At 43.8% G+C, this 15,169-nt stretch overlaps 1 protein-coding gene across 3 annotated transcripts; it reads left to right on the top strand.

Moving 5' to 3' along the window:
• Positions 1 to 4,669: 4,669 nt before the first annotated feature.
• SERPINB1 (serpin family B member 1) lies at positions 4,670 to 13,396 on the top strand. Of its 3 annotated transcripts, none has more exons than XM_087857886.1 (7): positions 4,670 to 4,802; positions 5,990 to 6,165; positions 8,364 to 8,501; positions 9,002 to 9,119; positions 10,126 to 10,268; positions 10,359 to 10,526; positions 12,443 to 13,396. In XM_087857886.1, the coding sequence occupies exons 2-7, from the start codon at positions 5,998 to 6,000 to the stop codon at positions 12,842 to 12,844; spliced, it is 1,137 nt and encodes a 378-aa protein (XP_087714012.1). In that variant the 5' UTR covers positions 4,670 to 4,802; positions 5,990 to 5,997; the 3' UTR covers positions 12,845 to 13,396. The 3 variants fall into 3 exon arrangements, with proteins under 3 accessions (XP_087714012.1, XP_087714013.1, XP_087714014.1); XM_087857887.1 differs by lacking the exon at positions 4,670 to 4,802 and adding an exon at positions 5,031 to 5,326; XM_087857888.1 differs by lacking the exon at positions 4,670 to 4,802 and adding an exon at positions 5,033 to 5,195.
• The last annotated feature ends 1,773 nt before the right edge of the window (positions 13,397 to 15,169 follow it).

Raw genomic sequence — 15,169 nt, 5'->3', positions numbered from 1 at the left:
AAGTGTTTATTCAAATTGTTTGCCTTTTTTTTTTTAGTTTTTGATGTGATTTCTTTCAGTTATATACATGCATGTACATGTGATAACAGTCTTTGTCCATCATATACCATTCAATTCTCATTCAACTGTGTGGCTCGTGTTTTTAACTCTTTTAATGGTATTTTTGTAATAAACAGAAATTCTTAAAGTAGTCAGATTTATTAATTGCTTCTTTTATACTAAATGCTTTCTTTATCTTCTTTGAAAACTCACGGAAAATCTCCTACATTTTCTTCCAAAAGTTTATTTAATTTTATTTTTTCACATTGCATTTCATAGATCTTAAATGTCCATGAAATTGATTTTTTTGGTTTGGTGTAAGGTAAGGACTTTTTCTTCTCCCTCTCTCTCTCTTTTAAGATTTTTATTTTTAAGTAATCTGAACACCCAACACGGGGCTCGAATTCACAACCTGAGATCAAGAGTCGCATGCTCTACCCACTGAGCCAGTCAGGCACCCCCCCCACCTCTCTCTTTACTTTTTGCATATAGATATTCTCACCACTTATTAAGTATTCTGTCCTCTCCCCATGGTCACCTTGCCACTTATGTCATATATCAAGTGTCAGTATATGCAAAGGTCTGTTCCTGGACCTTCCATTTTATTTCATTAACCTGTCATCTCTCTCGGCACCAACACCGTGCTGTTTTAATTATTACAGCTTTGTAAGTTTTGATATATAGCAGGATATGTCCTCTTGCTTTGTTCTCCTTCAAGAGTGTTTTGATCAATAATAAATAACAACAAAAAAGAGTGTTTTGATCATTTACAACACCATGCAGATTTTATGATCAGCTTCCCTAGTTTCACATGCACACACACACACACACAGTCACACACAGTCACACACACACACACACACACACAGTCACACACAGACACACACACACACAGACACGCACACACACACACTTCATTTGGAATACTGATTGGGATTGAGATTGATTTAAAAAATCAATTAAAGGTAAAGAGCCATCTTTACAATAGTGAATTCCACTCAATGAACATGATTCATTGCTTCATTTAGTTAGATTTCTAAAAAAATTCTCTTAATAATTTTAAAATCTTTCTGCATAGAGGTTTTTATATGTCTTGCTGGATATATTTCCACCCTCTTGATTTTTTGATGCTACTTTAGGTGGTATCTTTCTTTTCATTTCATTTTCCATTCATTGCTAGTCAACAGAAATACTGATGTTTAGTCGTTGTCTTGCTAAATATGCTTGGTAAACCTAAGTAGAGACCTGAATAAAACGATTAGTGCGCTTATCCTATTGGCCACTTATATAGAGCACTGCCCCTAATGGATTTCAGATAGATCTTTTCTTCTGATACACAGGAGAATTCACAAAAATTGACCATAATGTGGACCGTAAAGCAAGTCTGAAAACACTTCTAAAGATGACCAGAAGAGAGAGCCCCCTTCTCTAACCACAGTATAGCCAGCCTGGAAGGCAGGAACAAACACGAGTCGTTCTCAAACACCTACTGGTGCTGCTTGGAGATTTTCTCCTGGGTTTTACAAATCTGGCTGTGGATCTTTTTTTTTTTTTTTTTTTTTTTAAGATTTTATTTATTTATGTGACAGAGAGACAGCCAGCGAGAGAGGAAACACAGCAGGGGAGTGAGAGAGAAAGAAGCAGGCTCCCAGCGGAGGAGCCTGATGTGGGGCTTGATCCCAGAACGCTGGGATCACGCCCTGAGCCGAAGGCAGACGCTTAAGGACTGCGCTACCCAGGCGCCCCAAGGCTGTGGATCTTTGAAACACTTATACTGCATCTGCTTTATCGTGCCCCGTGAGTCAGGTGTTGATGTGTGCTCACACGCGGGAACAGACGGGAAGGGCTTCTTACCTGGCTTCGGAGTTGTGTGTTGCCGGACGTGGGAGAGCTGGAAGGGCAGGGCACTCACCAGTTCATCCGGGTCCCTTGGGCACAGGCTGCTGACACAGGGGAGTGCACATGCTGGATGACATGCCAATCAGCTTCACGCGGATTGAGCCTGCAGCAGGGGAAAAGAGGAGACAGGAAAAAAGATAGTCACTGGCATTCAGCATTTTCTTTTGCTACTTTTAAAAGATTTTTATTGAAGTATGACATGCATGCAGAAAAGTACAGAAATTATGTGTACAACTCAGTGCATTATCACAAAATGAATACATCTGTGTAACCATTACCCATGTGAAGAAATGCCACATTATCAGTACCCCAGAGCCCTCCCCACCCCATGCCGCTCCCACTCACACCCCCTGTGTTAAAAGTGAAGCTGGGATGTGTTTTTGTCAGTTATGGTAGGACTGCCGACATGGGCATGACAGTCATGAAGGAGGTCTATACTCTCAGATCCCTAGAAATAAAAGGCAAACCATGTCATACCATGCCACGCCATGCCACATCATGCCAGACCATGCAGGACCTGGCAAGCACCCCAGGCAGAAGGCGAGAGGGCAAAGTGTGGCCCAGAGCTTTTGCTGGGGTTTTTGCAGGCAGGAATGGGCAAGGCAAGAAAACTTAGGATTGGGAGGTTTAAATGATTTTGCTGGGCCCTGGGCTATTCAGGTAGTCTCTAGCTATTTGGTACCTGGCCCTGATTTAGGGCAGGGGGAATACTGGCTTGAGGTGTGAGAGTTTGCTAAAAAAGATAGTCGAGAGTATGCTCACCAAACCGGTCGGTTTGTATGCCAAAGCTTCACTATCAGGGGAATCACTCACTGTCTCTAGGGATTAGTGAGCCCTGGTAGGGGCAGTCTCTCCAGCATCAGGGCCCCAAATGCCAGAGCACCAAGAATACAGAAAATAAGAAAACAGTCAGTACAGTACTCCTTTTTCCCAGAGATAATGTCTTTCCTGACTTTAAACACCATGGATTAGTTCTGTTTTTGAACTTTCCAGAACTAGAAGCATACTCTTTTATGTCTGCATTCTTTTGTTCAACAGCGTGTTGGTGAGATTCAAACGTGCTGTTGTGTATTGCTGTAGTGTGTTCATCACAATAACAGTGTGCATATATTCTGTTCTATTAATGTATCTATTCTTCTGTTGATGGGCATTTAGGTGGTTTCCAGTTTGGGTCTCAGATAAATAAGGTCGTTAGAAACATTCTTGTACATATTTTCAGGTGCACACCTCACACGCATTCTCTTGGAGATATTCCTTGGGGTGAAATAGCTGGATCCCAGTTGGGATAAGCATGCGTTTGAGTTCAGTAGATAGGCCAAGCATTGTCCAAACTGGCTGTGCCATCACCAGTGTATGAGGGTGTCTCTGTGCGACCTTTGACACTGGCCATGCACAGTGTAAAGCCACAAGTCGAACACTCCAATGTTATTCAACAGAATAGTTACCTTGTCTTGACCTTAGACAGTAAATATATTGATTTAGGAAATGGCTTCATCTTATATTTGCCCCAGATTACTACTAACTCCAGGTAAGCACAAATGCAAAATGTCAGGAGAAAAAATAAAAATTCAGAACTTTTTTTTTTTTTTTTTGGTTTATGGGTCTCAGATTTTAATTTAACACATTTTCAGTGCAGATTTTCACTCTTGACCTTCTCTCATTGACCTCTTAGCAGAAGCTACCGAATGGCTCTCTAGTTCTGTGCGAAATGGTGGAGGCCTTACCGGATTTGATCAAACCACTTCAACTTAATTGTGATTGGCTTTCCGTAAGTGTTGATTTCTTTATTCTAATAAACTGTAAAGCACTCTACAATCCTAGTTATTAAAACCTTGCTGCTTTTTTTATAACTATGAAGAATATTTTTATTACTTATTACTATGATCTTTTTTTGCTCCTTTTCATTATAAACAAGTTCTCACAGTTGAAAGAAATCTACTAACCCATTCACACTATATTATCCGTACTAATAAAACAATAGGATTTTTCCTTCGTCCTCTTTACATGTTGAGATTTGTAAAAAAAAAAAAAAAAAAAAAGTGGGGGAGAAGTTTCAGGGGCGCAGAATTATTTCATACCCTCAAGTGCTATAAATTTTGGTGAAATTACATACCTGGACCTTTAAAGGGAGAAACAGACAAAAACCCCACAGAAATAATTGTTGTCTTTACTAGTCAACCACAGTCCTTCTATTTTAAGCGTACAGGAAGAAAGATCGGTGAGTCTACGTTTTGGTCTGGTGTGTAAGCAATCCTTCATTCGCACAGATGGGAGTTATCACCGTGTGTGGTGCGGAAGTTGGTTCAGCTGCTGTGGTCATCACCTGCGAGGTGATCGGAACGCAGTCCACTTTGGTACCTGACAGTGACAGCAAGGACGTTGTTTGGAACGGACTCTGTTTTCTCTTATTCTGGAGACCCCTTTTGGGCCCTATGCAAGAAGGCCCAAATTTGCTTCCCCCACCAAAAAATAAACAAATGAGCTCCGCGTTTGGAGTATATCATACATAGATGGCACTCAAAGGGGCTAGTTTGCCCTCTAAGAGATAACTATAATCATCGCAGTCATTCACACGTTAGTAAGAAATAGCCCATCATATCCTTGCCAGGGATCTGACTTTGCCAAAACTCAGGAAGGGGCGGAGAGGAGGACGCCGCGCGGAGCCCACCTTCACCTCGGCTTCTACAAGGCCAAGCCTCCAAGCCCGGACTCCCAGGAAGTCCTCTGGGGGAAGGGCCAAGGCCCTGCCCGCCCGCCCGCCTCCTGCCTGGGCGACACTCCCCTTCCACAGCTATAAGGGCCTCGGGCCCTAGCGCTTCTTCCCACACCTCGCGCCGCCCGGAGCCCGAACCAGCGCTGAGCCGGTAAGACGGGGCCGCGCGGAACAGGCCAGCCGGGGCTCCATCGGCCCCGAGCGCCCGGTGGCGAGTGATCACCGCAGCCCCCGCCCGTGTGTGCGGACTGCTCCCTGCGCCGCGCCCCTGCCCTGCGCCCCGGACGCCTCCGCCGCCGCCGTGCGCCCCGCCCCCGGCAGCCCCGGGCTCCCCCCCCGCCCCCGCCCCGCTCCGCGTCCTGGGCGCTGGGCCTGGCCGGCGAGGTCCGGGTGTGGCCGCTGGAATCAGTATGCGCCGGGATCTGAGTGTTTTTCTTCCGGTTCTCCCGTCTTGCCTGAGCTGTTTGTGGCAGTTTCCAGGCAGCGCGGCCCGGAGGAGCCCGCTTCTCCTTTCCGCGATCGCGATCGGAGGAAGGGAAAGGAGGTCAGGACCCAGAGATGCTTTATCAGCAACAGTAACGGAGCTTATTCCTTACCCGCTAAGCGGCCGGCACAGCTAGTCGTCTTCCTGGCCTGTCTGTGGGGACATTAAGGCTCTGTGAGAAGTCACGAGGGGTAAGTGGGTGGCTGAGCTGAGATCCAAGGCCAGGTGCCCCTAACTGTTGCAAGAGTGACAGAGAGGACGGCTGTCACCTTCTCCCTGTCGGGCTGCCCGGCTTAACCCTGGGACCTGTGTTGCTTTTCAACTCTCACATCCAGCACTAGCTCTGGAGCTTGGGATTCTTAACCTCGGGAAACGTTAGAATGAATCTCAGTAATGAGGACAAGTGTATTTACTTCAGTGGAATTTGCTTTAGTGCGTAGGTAGGTAGTTATGATTTCCTAGTAGAAAAAGTCTTATTTCAGGTAAATATGGACAATGGATTCATGGCCCAGAGGAATCTAGAGACTTGAACCGAGGGCACAGAAACGTGTGTGCTCCTAAACTTAGCAGGAAGGGTTCAGTACGGGCCCCTTCTCAGACTCACCTGTCTGCCAGGCCAGAGCCTTTTAGGGTGCCCTGGTCCTGTGTCCCTACCAAATCCCTGGCCGGTCATCCCCAGTCCCGCATTCGTGTGCATGGGGAAGGGTCTTGCCTTCCTGAAAATAGAGAGAGAGACAACAAGTTCCAGGACATTCCAGGGTGGTTGGCACCAGCCGAGGAAGAGATGGGGAAATGCGGGCTGCCTCATTGCTGGTGTGGGCAGTGGGCAGCGCAGGGCCTCTGTTCTGTCGTAGCCTTCACCATGGAGCAGCTGAGCACCGCCAACACCCACTTCGCCGTGGACCTGTTCCGCTCTTTGAACAAGGACAATCCTACTGGGAACATCTTCATCTCTCCCTTAAGCATTTCCTCGGCGCTGGCCATGATCTTTCTGGGGACTCGAGGCAATACCGCAGCACAGGTGTCCAAGGTCAGCAGAAACGAACAAAACCAGCCTGCTTTCTCTTGTGTCTCCTTGCTAATGTCCAGTCTAAACTGAGAGGTTGTGCAAAGCTTTGAGCTCTAACAGTGTGTGTATGTGTGTTTTTAAGATTTTATTTATTTATTTGAGAGAGAGGGCAAAGGGTGGGGGGACGGCAGAGGGAGAAGCAGGCTCCCCACTGAGCAGGGAGCCTACATGGGGCTGGATCCTAGGGCCCCCAGGATCATGACCTGAGCCGAAGGCAGACGCTTCACCCGCTGAGCCCCCCAGGCGCCCCTCTTACAGTGTGTTTTTATTACTGTATTTTCTGTGTTCAACAACCATACATGGTGAGGTCAGAATTTCAGAAGAAGCCCCAAGAACAATCCATTTGTATGCAGGCTTTCCTTCACGACCCAGTCTTTCCCGAGCACCTGCTATGCGCCCGGCACAGTTTTTTGTGTGGCTGAGGGGACGGCAGGGAGGAAAGCTGACGAAACCCCTGCGGTGTGCCTGTGGCTGGGCAGCTTTCCTGTAAGCCGCAGCGTGTCTTCCTGGACGAGGATTTTCCAGTATCTGCTTTGCGTGTGATGACCCGCCACTCGTGAATAAAGCCTGTTATGTAATGTTACTTTTGAGCATAATGACACATAGGAAATGCACCACAGTGGAGAAGTTGGCAGTGGCGCCCTTCTGAGGGGACAAAGCGAGTGTGTGATTCCGTATTGCCTCCGCCTAGCCCTGGGCCTGACACCGAGTGTGGCTGTGACACAGCTCGCCTGTGTGAGCAGGAGGGCCCTGCAGGGAGGGAGCGGCCAAGCCCGGCCTCTGCCGGTGCAGGACCAAGCCCTTGGGGGTGTGGCAGGTCCCTCTCTGGGTCCCTCTCTCCGCAGGAGAAGTGGCGATGCCTTCCTCCTGCCCTTAGTGAGGGTGGAGGGCACTTCTGTGCTAGGTGTTCTTCCATTCTGAGAGGGGGACTCTGGCTCTCCTTGGAATCTGGTGGAAAGGAGTGCCGAAAATGAAGGGCTTTCGAATGTACCAGTCACAAAGGACATGGCACCTGCTGCTAGGGAAGGTCCAGCCCTGGATTCAAGTTTATGGACTGTTCCAGCTGCAAAGCTTCTATTACTGTACTTTATGGAGAACCAGTCATCTTCATTACTGCAGATAAGAAAGCATTTTAAAATTTTCAAAAATCTACTTGTACTAATTGCTAGTTGCCCCTAACAGGGTAATATTAGTTTTTATTTTTTTTTTCAATTTTATTTATTTATTTGAGAGAGAGAGAACAGGAGTAGGGAGAGGAGCAGAGGGGGAGGGGGAAGCAGACTCCCCACTGAGCAGGGAGCCAGATACTGTGCAGGCGCTGGATCCCCGGACTCCAGGTTCAGAAACCAAGTCAAAGGCAGACACTTAATGGACTGAGCCGCCCAGGGACCCTCTATCAGCTCCTAGTTTGAAGCTTTCCAGGGACTTCATGCCTTCAGCAAAGAATAGTTTGAAGGTCCTCCCCCACTCCCATTTCCGTTGGAGCAGGGCGATCATAGCGACTGTGCAAACATTCTGTATCTTGGTGAGTAAGTGAACTTTGTACACTTAGGTGGGTTCTCTGTGTCTTAAAAGCAAAGAACCAGCCCAGGCCTCATGAAACCATAAAGGGACTCTTGATTTGTAACTGATACGTGAAGAACTAAACTTTGCCAAATGTTAAGTTTAAAGAAGTTATTTTTAAATAAGTGAGTTACTGATGCTAATAGTATATAAAAAATCCCTCTACCTGCAATATCTTTGTGTTCCTGCATAAGTCATGACTCGTATTGTTAGTGTTTATTTCTGAGAACGTTCAGTGAAATTATATTAGATGCAAGATAAGCGCATGAACATACCATTTATGATTTTCTTTGGGACAAAAGCAGACTTGTATAAACATTGAATTTATTAACCACTCATATTGTAGAACTAGAATTATAACAAAACGTGGTGTGAAAGCAGTTTCTAATGTTGTAATTATTGCATCTCACAAAGCTATACATTTTGGATTCTCTATTATTTGTTCACCAATGAGAAATTAATAGAACATGAGGCTGTGGACCATGAATAATTAGTAAAAAAACCACATTAATTTAATTTGACAGAAGCAAATGCCAAGGAATCACCTTATTATTTCTAAGTAAGTGGTTATAGAAAGAATGTTTTCTTTATTTTAGACTCTCCATTTTGATACGGTTAAGGAGATTCATTCAAGATTTCAGAGTCTGAACGCTGATATCAACAAACGTGGAGCTCCCTATATCCTGAAACTTGCTAATAGGTTATATGGAGAGAAGACGTATAATTTCCTCCCTGTAAGTACTTTGTACTTTCTGTTCAAAAACTCACTAGACAATGCAGATTTTTTCCCCTAGCATAACCAAGTCATAGAAATCAGTTTTAATTTTTATAAATATTCAGAAAAATGATACAGAATGAGAACATATGACAGACAGCACTCCTATTTCTTCACAGGGAAAAGATCGATCCTGACTGTTTTACTAAAGCAGGAGTGAATTCCGTAATTCATTTCCAAGTGCAATCAATATTTGCTTATTTATGAAAATGTTAGCCAAACGTTGGAAAAGAATTGGTAAATTTTACACAACACTAAAACTACTGAACTATACATAAAAAATGGTTAAGATGGTAAATTTAATGTTATGTATTCTTTTTTACCATAATAAAAAAAGTATAAAGTTAGAATTTTTTTTTTTGTTATAATGCAATTTGTACCTTTTAGGACCATTTCTGCTTTAAAGAAACTCTGTATGCAGTAGGAGTTATTCATGACATTTCCTTTTTTTTTAAACAGGAGTTCCTAACTTCAACTCAGAAAATGTATGGTGCTGAATTGGCCAGTGTGGATTTTCAAAAAGCCTCTGAAGATTCGAGGAAGGTGATTAATGAGTGGGTCAAAGGGCAGACAGAAGGTAAGAGACCAGGCAGAACATAATCGTTACACACTGACGTTCTTCTCCTGCCGGCTTCCCCACCTGCATCTGATTGCCTCTCCCTGTTTCCTGTTCCCTCTTCCTGACCCTGGGAATCCTGGAGTTCATCCTGGGAATGAACTGTGCACTGCCCAGTGGGACAGTGTTCACACATAGAAATTCTTCACGGAGGAAACGTTAGCGTGATTTAACTGAAGCAGCTAAATACGTTTTCCCCCATAAGTTCCCAACGTCCATTTTAAAATGAAAACTCACATTGAATGTAGAATAAAAGGATAACAAATTTGAGGGATGTCCAGCCTGGCCCGGATTATTTTATGCGCACTTGGAAAGAAGTACCCTAATACTTGCAAACGAATATTCACGAACTGCTGTGGTCATAAATAATTTTTATCCACTTCCCATCTAAGAAACCAGGGATGGTAGCTGGGACTGTTGAGCACAACTCTCGCTAACCTAGTTGTGGGAGGAGTCAGGGCACCTGCAGAACACCTGTCTTCTATGCAAAGAATTGGTCATGGCCACGCTGTGGTCACGGGTGGATCCCATTTTCAGTGGAGTAACTGTCCTACCTTTTGGATCGTTACTAAAATCTTTTTTTTTTTTTTTTTTTTTTTTTTTTTTTGTGAGAGTAGGCTTCTACTTAGAGGATTTGAAAAAGTGATTTACTACTGACTAAAAATATTTTCGTTCAGGATCTTTTTTTTTTTTTTCTGAAAAAGAATGGTCATTCTCGAAATAAAGCTCATTGTGTACCATACACTCCCGAAAAGGAGAATTTCCCCGTTTTAGCCCGTGAGCCCTTCCGTTGGCTTATTTAAAGTAAAAACACACTGGTAGAGGGCTTTCCTAACTTAATACCATGTGAAAGAAAAATTAAGTACAGAATATGCTTTTGGATTGCATTTCAGTGCTAATCAAATGTCCGTTCCAATTTGGGATTCTGATATGTGGATTTTTAAAAAAGCTAACTGTATCGTTTTAGGGAAAATTCCGGAACTGTTGGCTGCAGGTGTGGTTGACAGCATGACGAAACTCGTGCTGGTGAATGCCATCTATTTCAAAGGCAGCTGGGAGGACGAGTTCGGGAAGGAAGACACTGTCGATACGCCGTTCCGATTAAATAAGGTGAGGTGAGGTAATTGCCTAAACTTACTCTTCACTCGACGAGAATGCGGATAAAAATGTGAATGATTTGTTTTTTTCCCAACTGTTCAGAAAGACAAAAAAACCGTGAAAATGATGTATCAGAAGAAGAAATTCCCATTTGGCTACATCCAGGACCTTAAGTGCCGGGTGCTGGAACTGCCTTACCGGGGCAGGGAGCTCAGCATGATTATCCTGCTGCCCGATGACATCGAGGATGAGTCCACGGGTCTCAAGAAGGTAACAGCTCCCAGCTTCGTGCTTCATGGCTCCTCCTGGCGTGTCCATTCTGCCGTGTGGGGTAGTGGTGGGTGGTGCTAGCGGTCGGTGCTTGGTATGTGTTTACGGATGTTACTTTCCTTGGCAATCCTTTGTCATTCCTTTGTCAAGTAGCTCATGGACGTTACTGCTCCGAAGCCCTAAGTTTACATTTTCCGCTACTGTCAGGGAACAGTTGTGGCGGAGAACATCTAAACATGTGTACTACATGTAACACGGGTCAGCGGCAGCTCGTGGAAACTCTCTTAGAAGAACTTTGGGGGAAAGTGCAATAAAATGAAGATGGTTTTATTTTATTTTTTTTTAAAGATTTTATTTATTTATATGACAGAGAGACAGCCAGCGAGAGAGGGAACACAGCAGGGGGAGTGGGAGAGGAAGAAGCAGGCTCATAGCGGAAGAGCCTGATGTGGGGCTCGATCCCATAACGCCGGGATCAGGCCCTGAGCCGAAGGCAGACGCTTAACCGCTGTGCCACCCAGGTGCCCCTGAAGATGGTTTTATTAAAACAAAATTTTTAATACTAAAACCCCCAAGCAGTCTAGTAGCTAAGTTCATGGCGTCCTGTAAAACCCTATTTCACCGCTCATCCTCGCTGCAATTCGTATGGTTGTGAATTAAATTTCCAATAGCTACACAGTAGAAAAAGCCTCCTGTGACGTGTTGGCTTGAGCGCTTGGGCTGTCTTCTCATGTGCACCTTGTATGAGGTTCCCGTCTGTGTCATTTAAGGGCTGTGTCATCTCTTGCCGGGGCTCAGACTAGGCAAAACTGAATATTATGGTTTTTCGAGGTACCTGAGTGGCTCAGTCGGTGAAGCATCCGACTCTTGATTTAAGCTTGGGTCACAATCTTGGGGTCTTGAGATTGAGCCCTGCGTTACGCTCTCCACTCAGTATGGAATCTGCTTGAGATTCTCCCTCCCTACCCTACCCCTCTAAATAAATAAATAAACTCTTAAAAAAAAAGATTATGGTTTTTCTTCAGTGCCTCTAGGCTGCTATGTCGTTTTTCTCTACCCTGTCCCTGATCAAACTTGCCTTCAGGAAGGGGTCTAATATTAGCCATTTCCATGGATACAGTATGTATGAGAATCAACATGTTCCTTCTTTCCATTGTATCTCCATATTTGTCCTTTTCTCTGATTATAAAAGAAAGTCTCTAGCCTCATGAAAAGGAAAATCAGCATCAGTAGAACAAGTGGGTAATGGTTCTGCTCTAGTCCAAAATAGTAATTATAAGGGTAATGAGAACAGCTGTCGTTTAGGGTAGCGCCTACAATGTAGCAGGTGGTTTATATATGGTGACTAAGTTAATACTCCCACAGTGCTGTAAGGTCGGTACTCTTATTACTCCCTTTTTAATGAGGAACTAGGTCTTTTTCTATTTTTACCTAGGAGCTAAGTCTATTAGAGGTTCCTTCGGCTCCGTGAGGTTCACAGATAACCACTGTGATCAGTGGGGTTCAGAATAAATAGAAGAAAGCTTTTAAGTTTTCCCTTGTACCACTTGACTGTTTAAGGAATACAGTCATCATGGCCTATCACAGTAAGCTAGTGTGGTAGGGGCTTAGTGAGTCCCGGGTGGATGGATCGGTGGGTAGATGAGTGCATGGGTAGGGAGGTGGAGGGATACTTGATAGACCCAGTGTCCAGAGTTCCTGTACTTGGGCCCTTGATGGCCTGGAACACAGCTCTGTATATTATCACCAATCACTGGAAAGAAATGACATCTTCCTAATGGAATCTGTGTTGGCACAAGACACAGAGGACACTAATTAGCAACTGATACAATAGGTCCATTCATTTCAATAATGCTTTATTAGCTTACTTACGTAAAATCATTTTCACCTCTTCTTTTTGCTCATTCTCCTTCCAGATTGAGGAACAGTTGACTCTGGAAAAACTGTGCGAGTGGACCAAAGCTGAGAATCTGGATCGTGTTGAAGTCAACGTCCACTTGCCCAAGTTCAAGCTGGAAGAGAGCTACAACCTCAACTCCCACCTAGCCCACCTGGGTGTCCAGGATCTCTTTAATAGCAAGGCTGATCTGTCCGGCATGTCAGGGGCCAGGGATCTTTTCATATCAAAAATTGTCCACAAGTCCTTTGTGGAAGTGAATGAAGAGGGCACCGAGGCGGCGGCCGCCACAGCAGGCATTGCCACCTTCGCCATGATGATGCACGAGGAAAACTTTGTTGCTGACCATCCGTTCATTTTCTTCATTCGGCACAATCCCTCATCCAACATCCTGTTCTTGGGCAGACTTTCTTCCCCTTAGAGACTGGAAAAACAAGGTCAAGCTTAGAGCTTTGTTACCTGCACTTTCCATGGCGGCAGTTTTCATACATCTTTGCCAATACCACTCCCATCCCGAAACAGATCTTTAATTTCCCTTGTAAGTTCAGCTCCTCACTGTTTACGTACACCCACGAACTTTGGCACAGGTATCGATTTTCCTTTTTTTTTATATTGACAAAGTCAAGTGATTGCTTTTGAAATTAAAAAAAAAAAAGCAAAAAATCAGATGTGTAAATTCTTGACAATGTAGTAGCCTGTGAAGTTGCTGTGCTCGCCTGATAGCCAAAGGAATCCTGATCATACTGTAATTTATTTTACAGACAGAATTTTGGAAGCCCAAATAGAGAGACACTGATTGTAGAAGGGAGGCTTAAAAACGGACACTCAATTGAAATATAGAGCCTCAATTAAGGGCCTGGGTTATGAAGACAAACTCGCCTTGGGCGATATTTCTGATCCCTTGTTCTTCAAGATTTGTATTTTTGGTTGTTGCTGTTATTCTTTCAAGCTATTAAAGAGCCACCTGGTGATAGCCTGCCTTCCCTTTTTTGTTCTCTTTTATCCTACCTGATGTGGCGCTTCTGTGGGATCACACGGAGTCAAGAAGTGGGTGTCTTATCATAAAAGATGCCAAGAAATGACAGAAAGGATAATACAGTGGGAGAGACTGTTAAGCGAAGAGGGGGTGCCAAGATCTCGCTTGTTAACCATCTTGCATGTTTTCTGATGAAGGTTCTTGATGCCCATCAGGTGATATAGGTTTATTATGGCAACGGGATGGCTTTATGCAGTGCTGTGGGGGTGGGGGGCTGCGCTCGGATTAGTATACACGTACTCCTTGGAATGAGGCTTGAAATGCTGCATTTTCTTGTTCCCACAAAACTAGCGGGCTGCTTAATAAATTTTCCTAAGATTCTATAAGCCAGCCTCATCTCAGTCCTCTTCTTGTCCTCTTGGATCTTCGACAAGCCAAGAACAAAATACGGAGTTCTTGGCCTGAATGTACTGACATCTGTGATGATAGTAAGATAGTCCACAGAATAAAAACATTTTAGCAAATCTATTGTAGGCAAGCTTTCCCTCCTTCTTTTCTTCTTCTGGAAGGAAATAAGGTAAAAATTCAAAAGTCCTTGCATTGTCTGGGAAGAGAATAAAAGTACAATTACGATTACATTCTATTTTGATAAGTCAGGGATGCCTGTTTTATAGTCTAAGTAACCACCAGAAGAATAGTAAAAGGGTTTATAACTTTCAAAATAAACCAAAGAGGAAAAGGGAATAACAAAAAATAATCAATCAATCCAAAAAGAGAGAAAAGAGAAAGAAAGGTACACAAAGCAGGCATGACAAACACCAAGATGGTATTTTAAACTCCAAATATTTAAGTAACTACTTAAAATGTAAATTGGCTAACTGTGCCAGTTAATAGACAAAGATAGTCAGGCTAGATTGGAAAAATACTATCTGGTGTTTATAGGAAATATGTCCATAACTTAAAAATAAGAGTTTGCAAGGAAAAGGATGGAAAGATATGTGGTACACATACCATAGAAATACGTGTAAGCTACAGATATTTTTGGTGGAACCTGGCAAGTGGTCCTAGTATTTATACAACAACATAAAAGACCAAGACTATCCAAGACAGTCTTGAAGAACCAGGTGAGAGAACATACTTAATTGAATCGAGACTTATAATTAACATCAATGCTCTCTTTTACTCTGAAAATTGAACCAATTTGGGTAATAAGTCATATGGTCATCATAGCTATAACGAACATGGCACTTCAAAGTTGGAAGTGAAGGGAGAAAATTTTCAATCGTTCTGGAATATTTGGGCACGCGCATGGAAAACAACTCAAGTTGATTCCTGCCTTGAAGCTAAACAGATATTAGTATCAGCTGGACTTACCTATGAGAGCAAAACAATAAAACTTTCAGAAGGTCATATACAAATATATGTTCATGAACTTGTGATTTCTTAACAGGACACACACACACACACACACATTTTTTTGTTAAATTTATTTCTAGGCATTTGGACATTAAAAAAAATTTTTTTTATATTATGTTAGTCACCATGCAGTACATCCCTGGTTTTTGATGTAAAGTTCGATGATTCATTAGTTGCGTATAACACCCAGTGCTCCATGCAATACGTGCCCTCCTTACTACCCATCACCAGTCTATCCCAATCCCCCACCCCCTTCCCCTCTGAAGCCTCAGTTTGTTTCTCAGAGTCCATAGTCTCTCATGCTTCATTCTCCCTTCTGATTACCCCCCCTTTCTTTATCCCTTTCTTCTCCTA

The sequence above is a fragment of the Ursus americanus genome, chromosome 32, assembly GCF_024610735.1.
Source record: "Ursus americanus isolate L20-20 chromosome 32, mUrsAme1.1.p, whole genome shotgun sequence".
In the NCBI taxonomy this organism is placed as follows: Eukaryota; Metazoa; Chordata; class Mammalia; order Carnivora; family Ursidae; genus Ursus; species Ursus americanus.
This window is presented reverse-complemented; position numbering and strand designations above follow the sequence as displayed.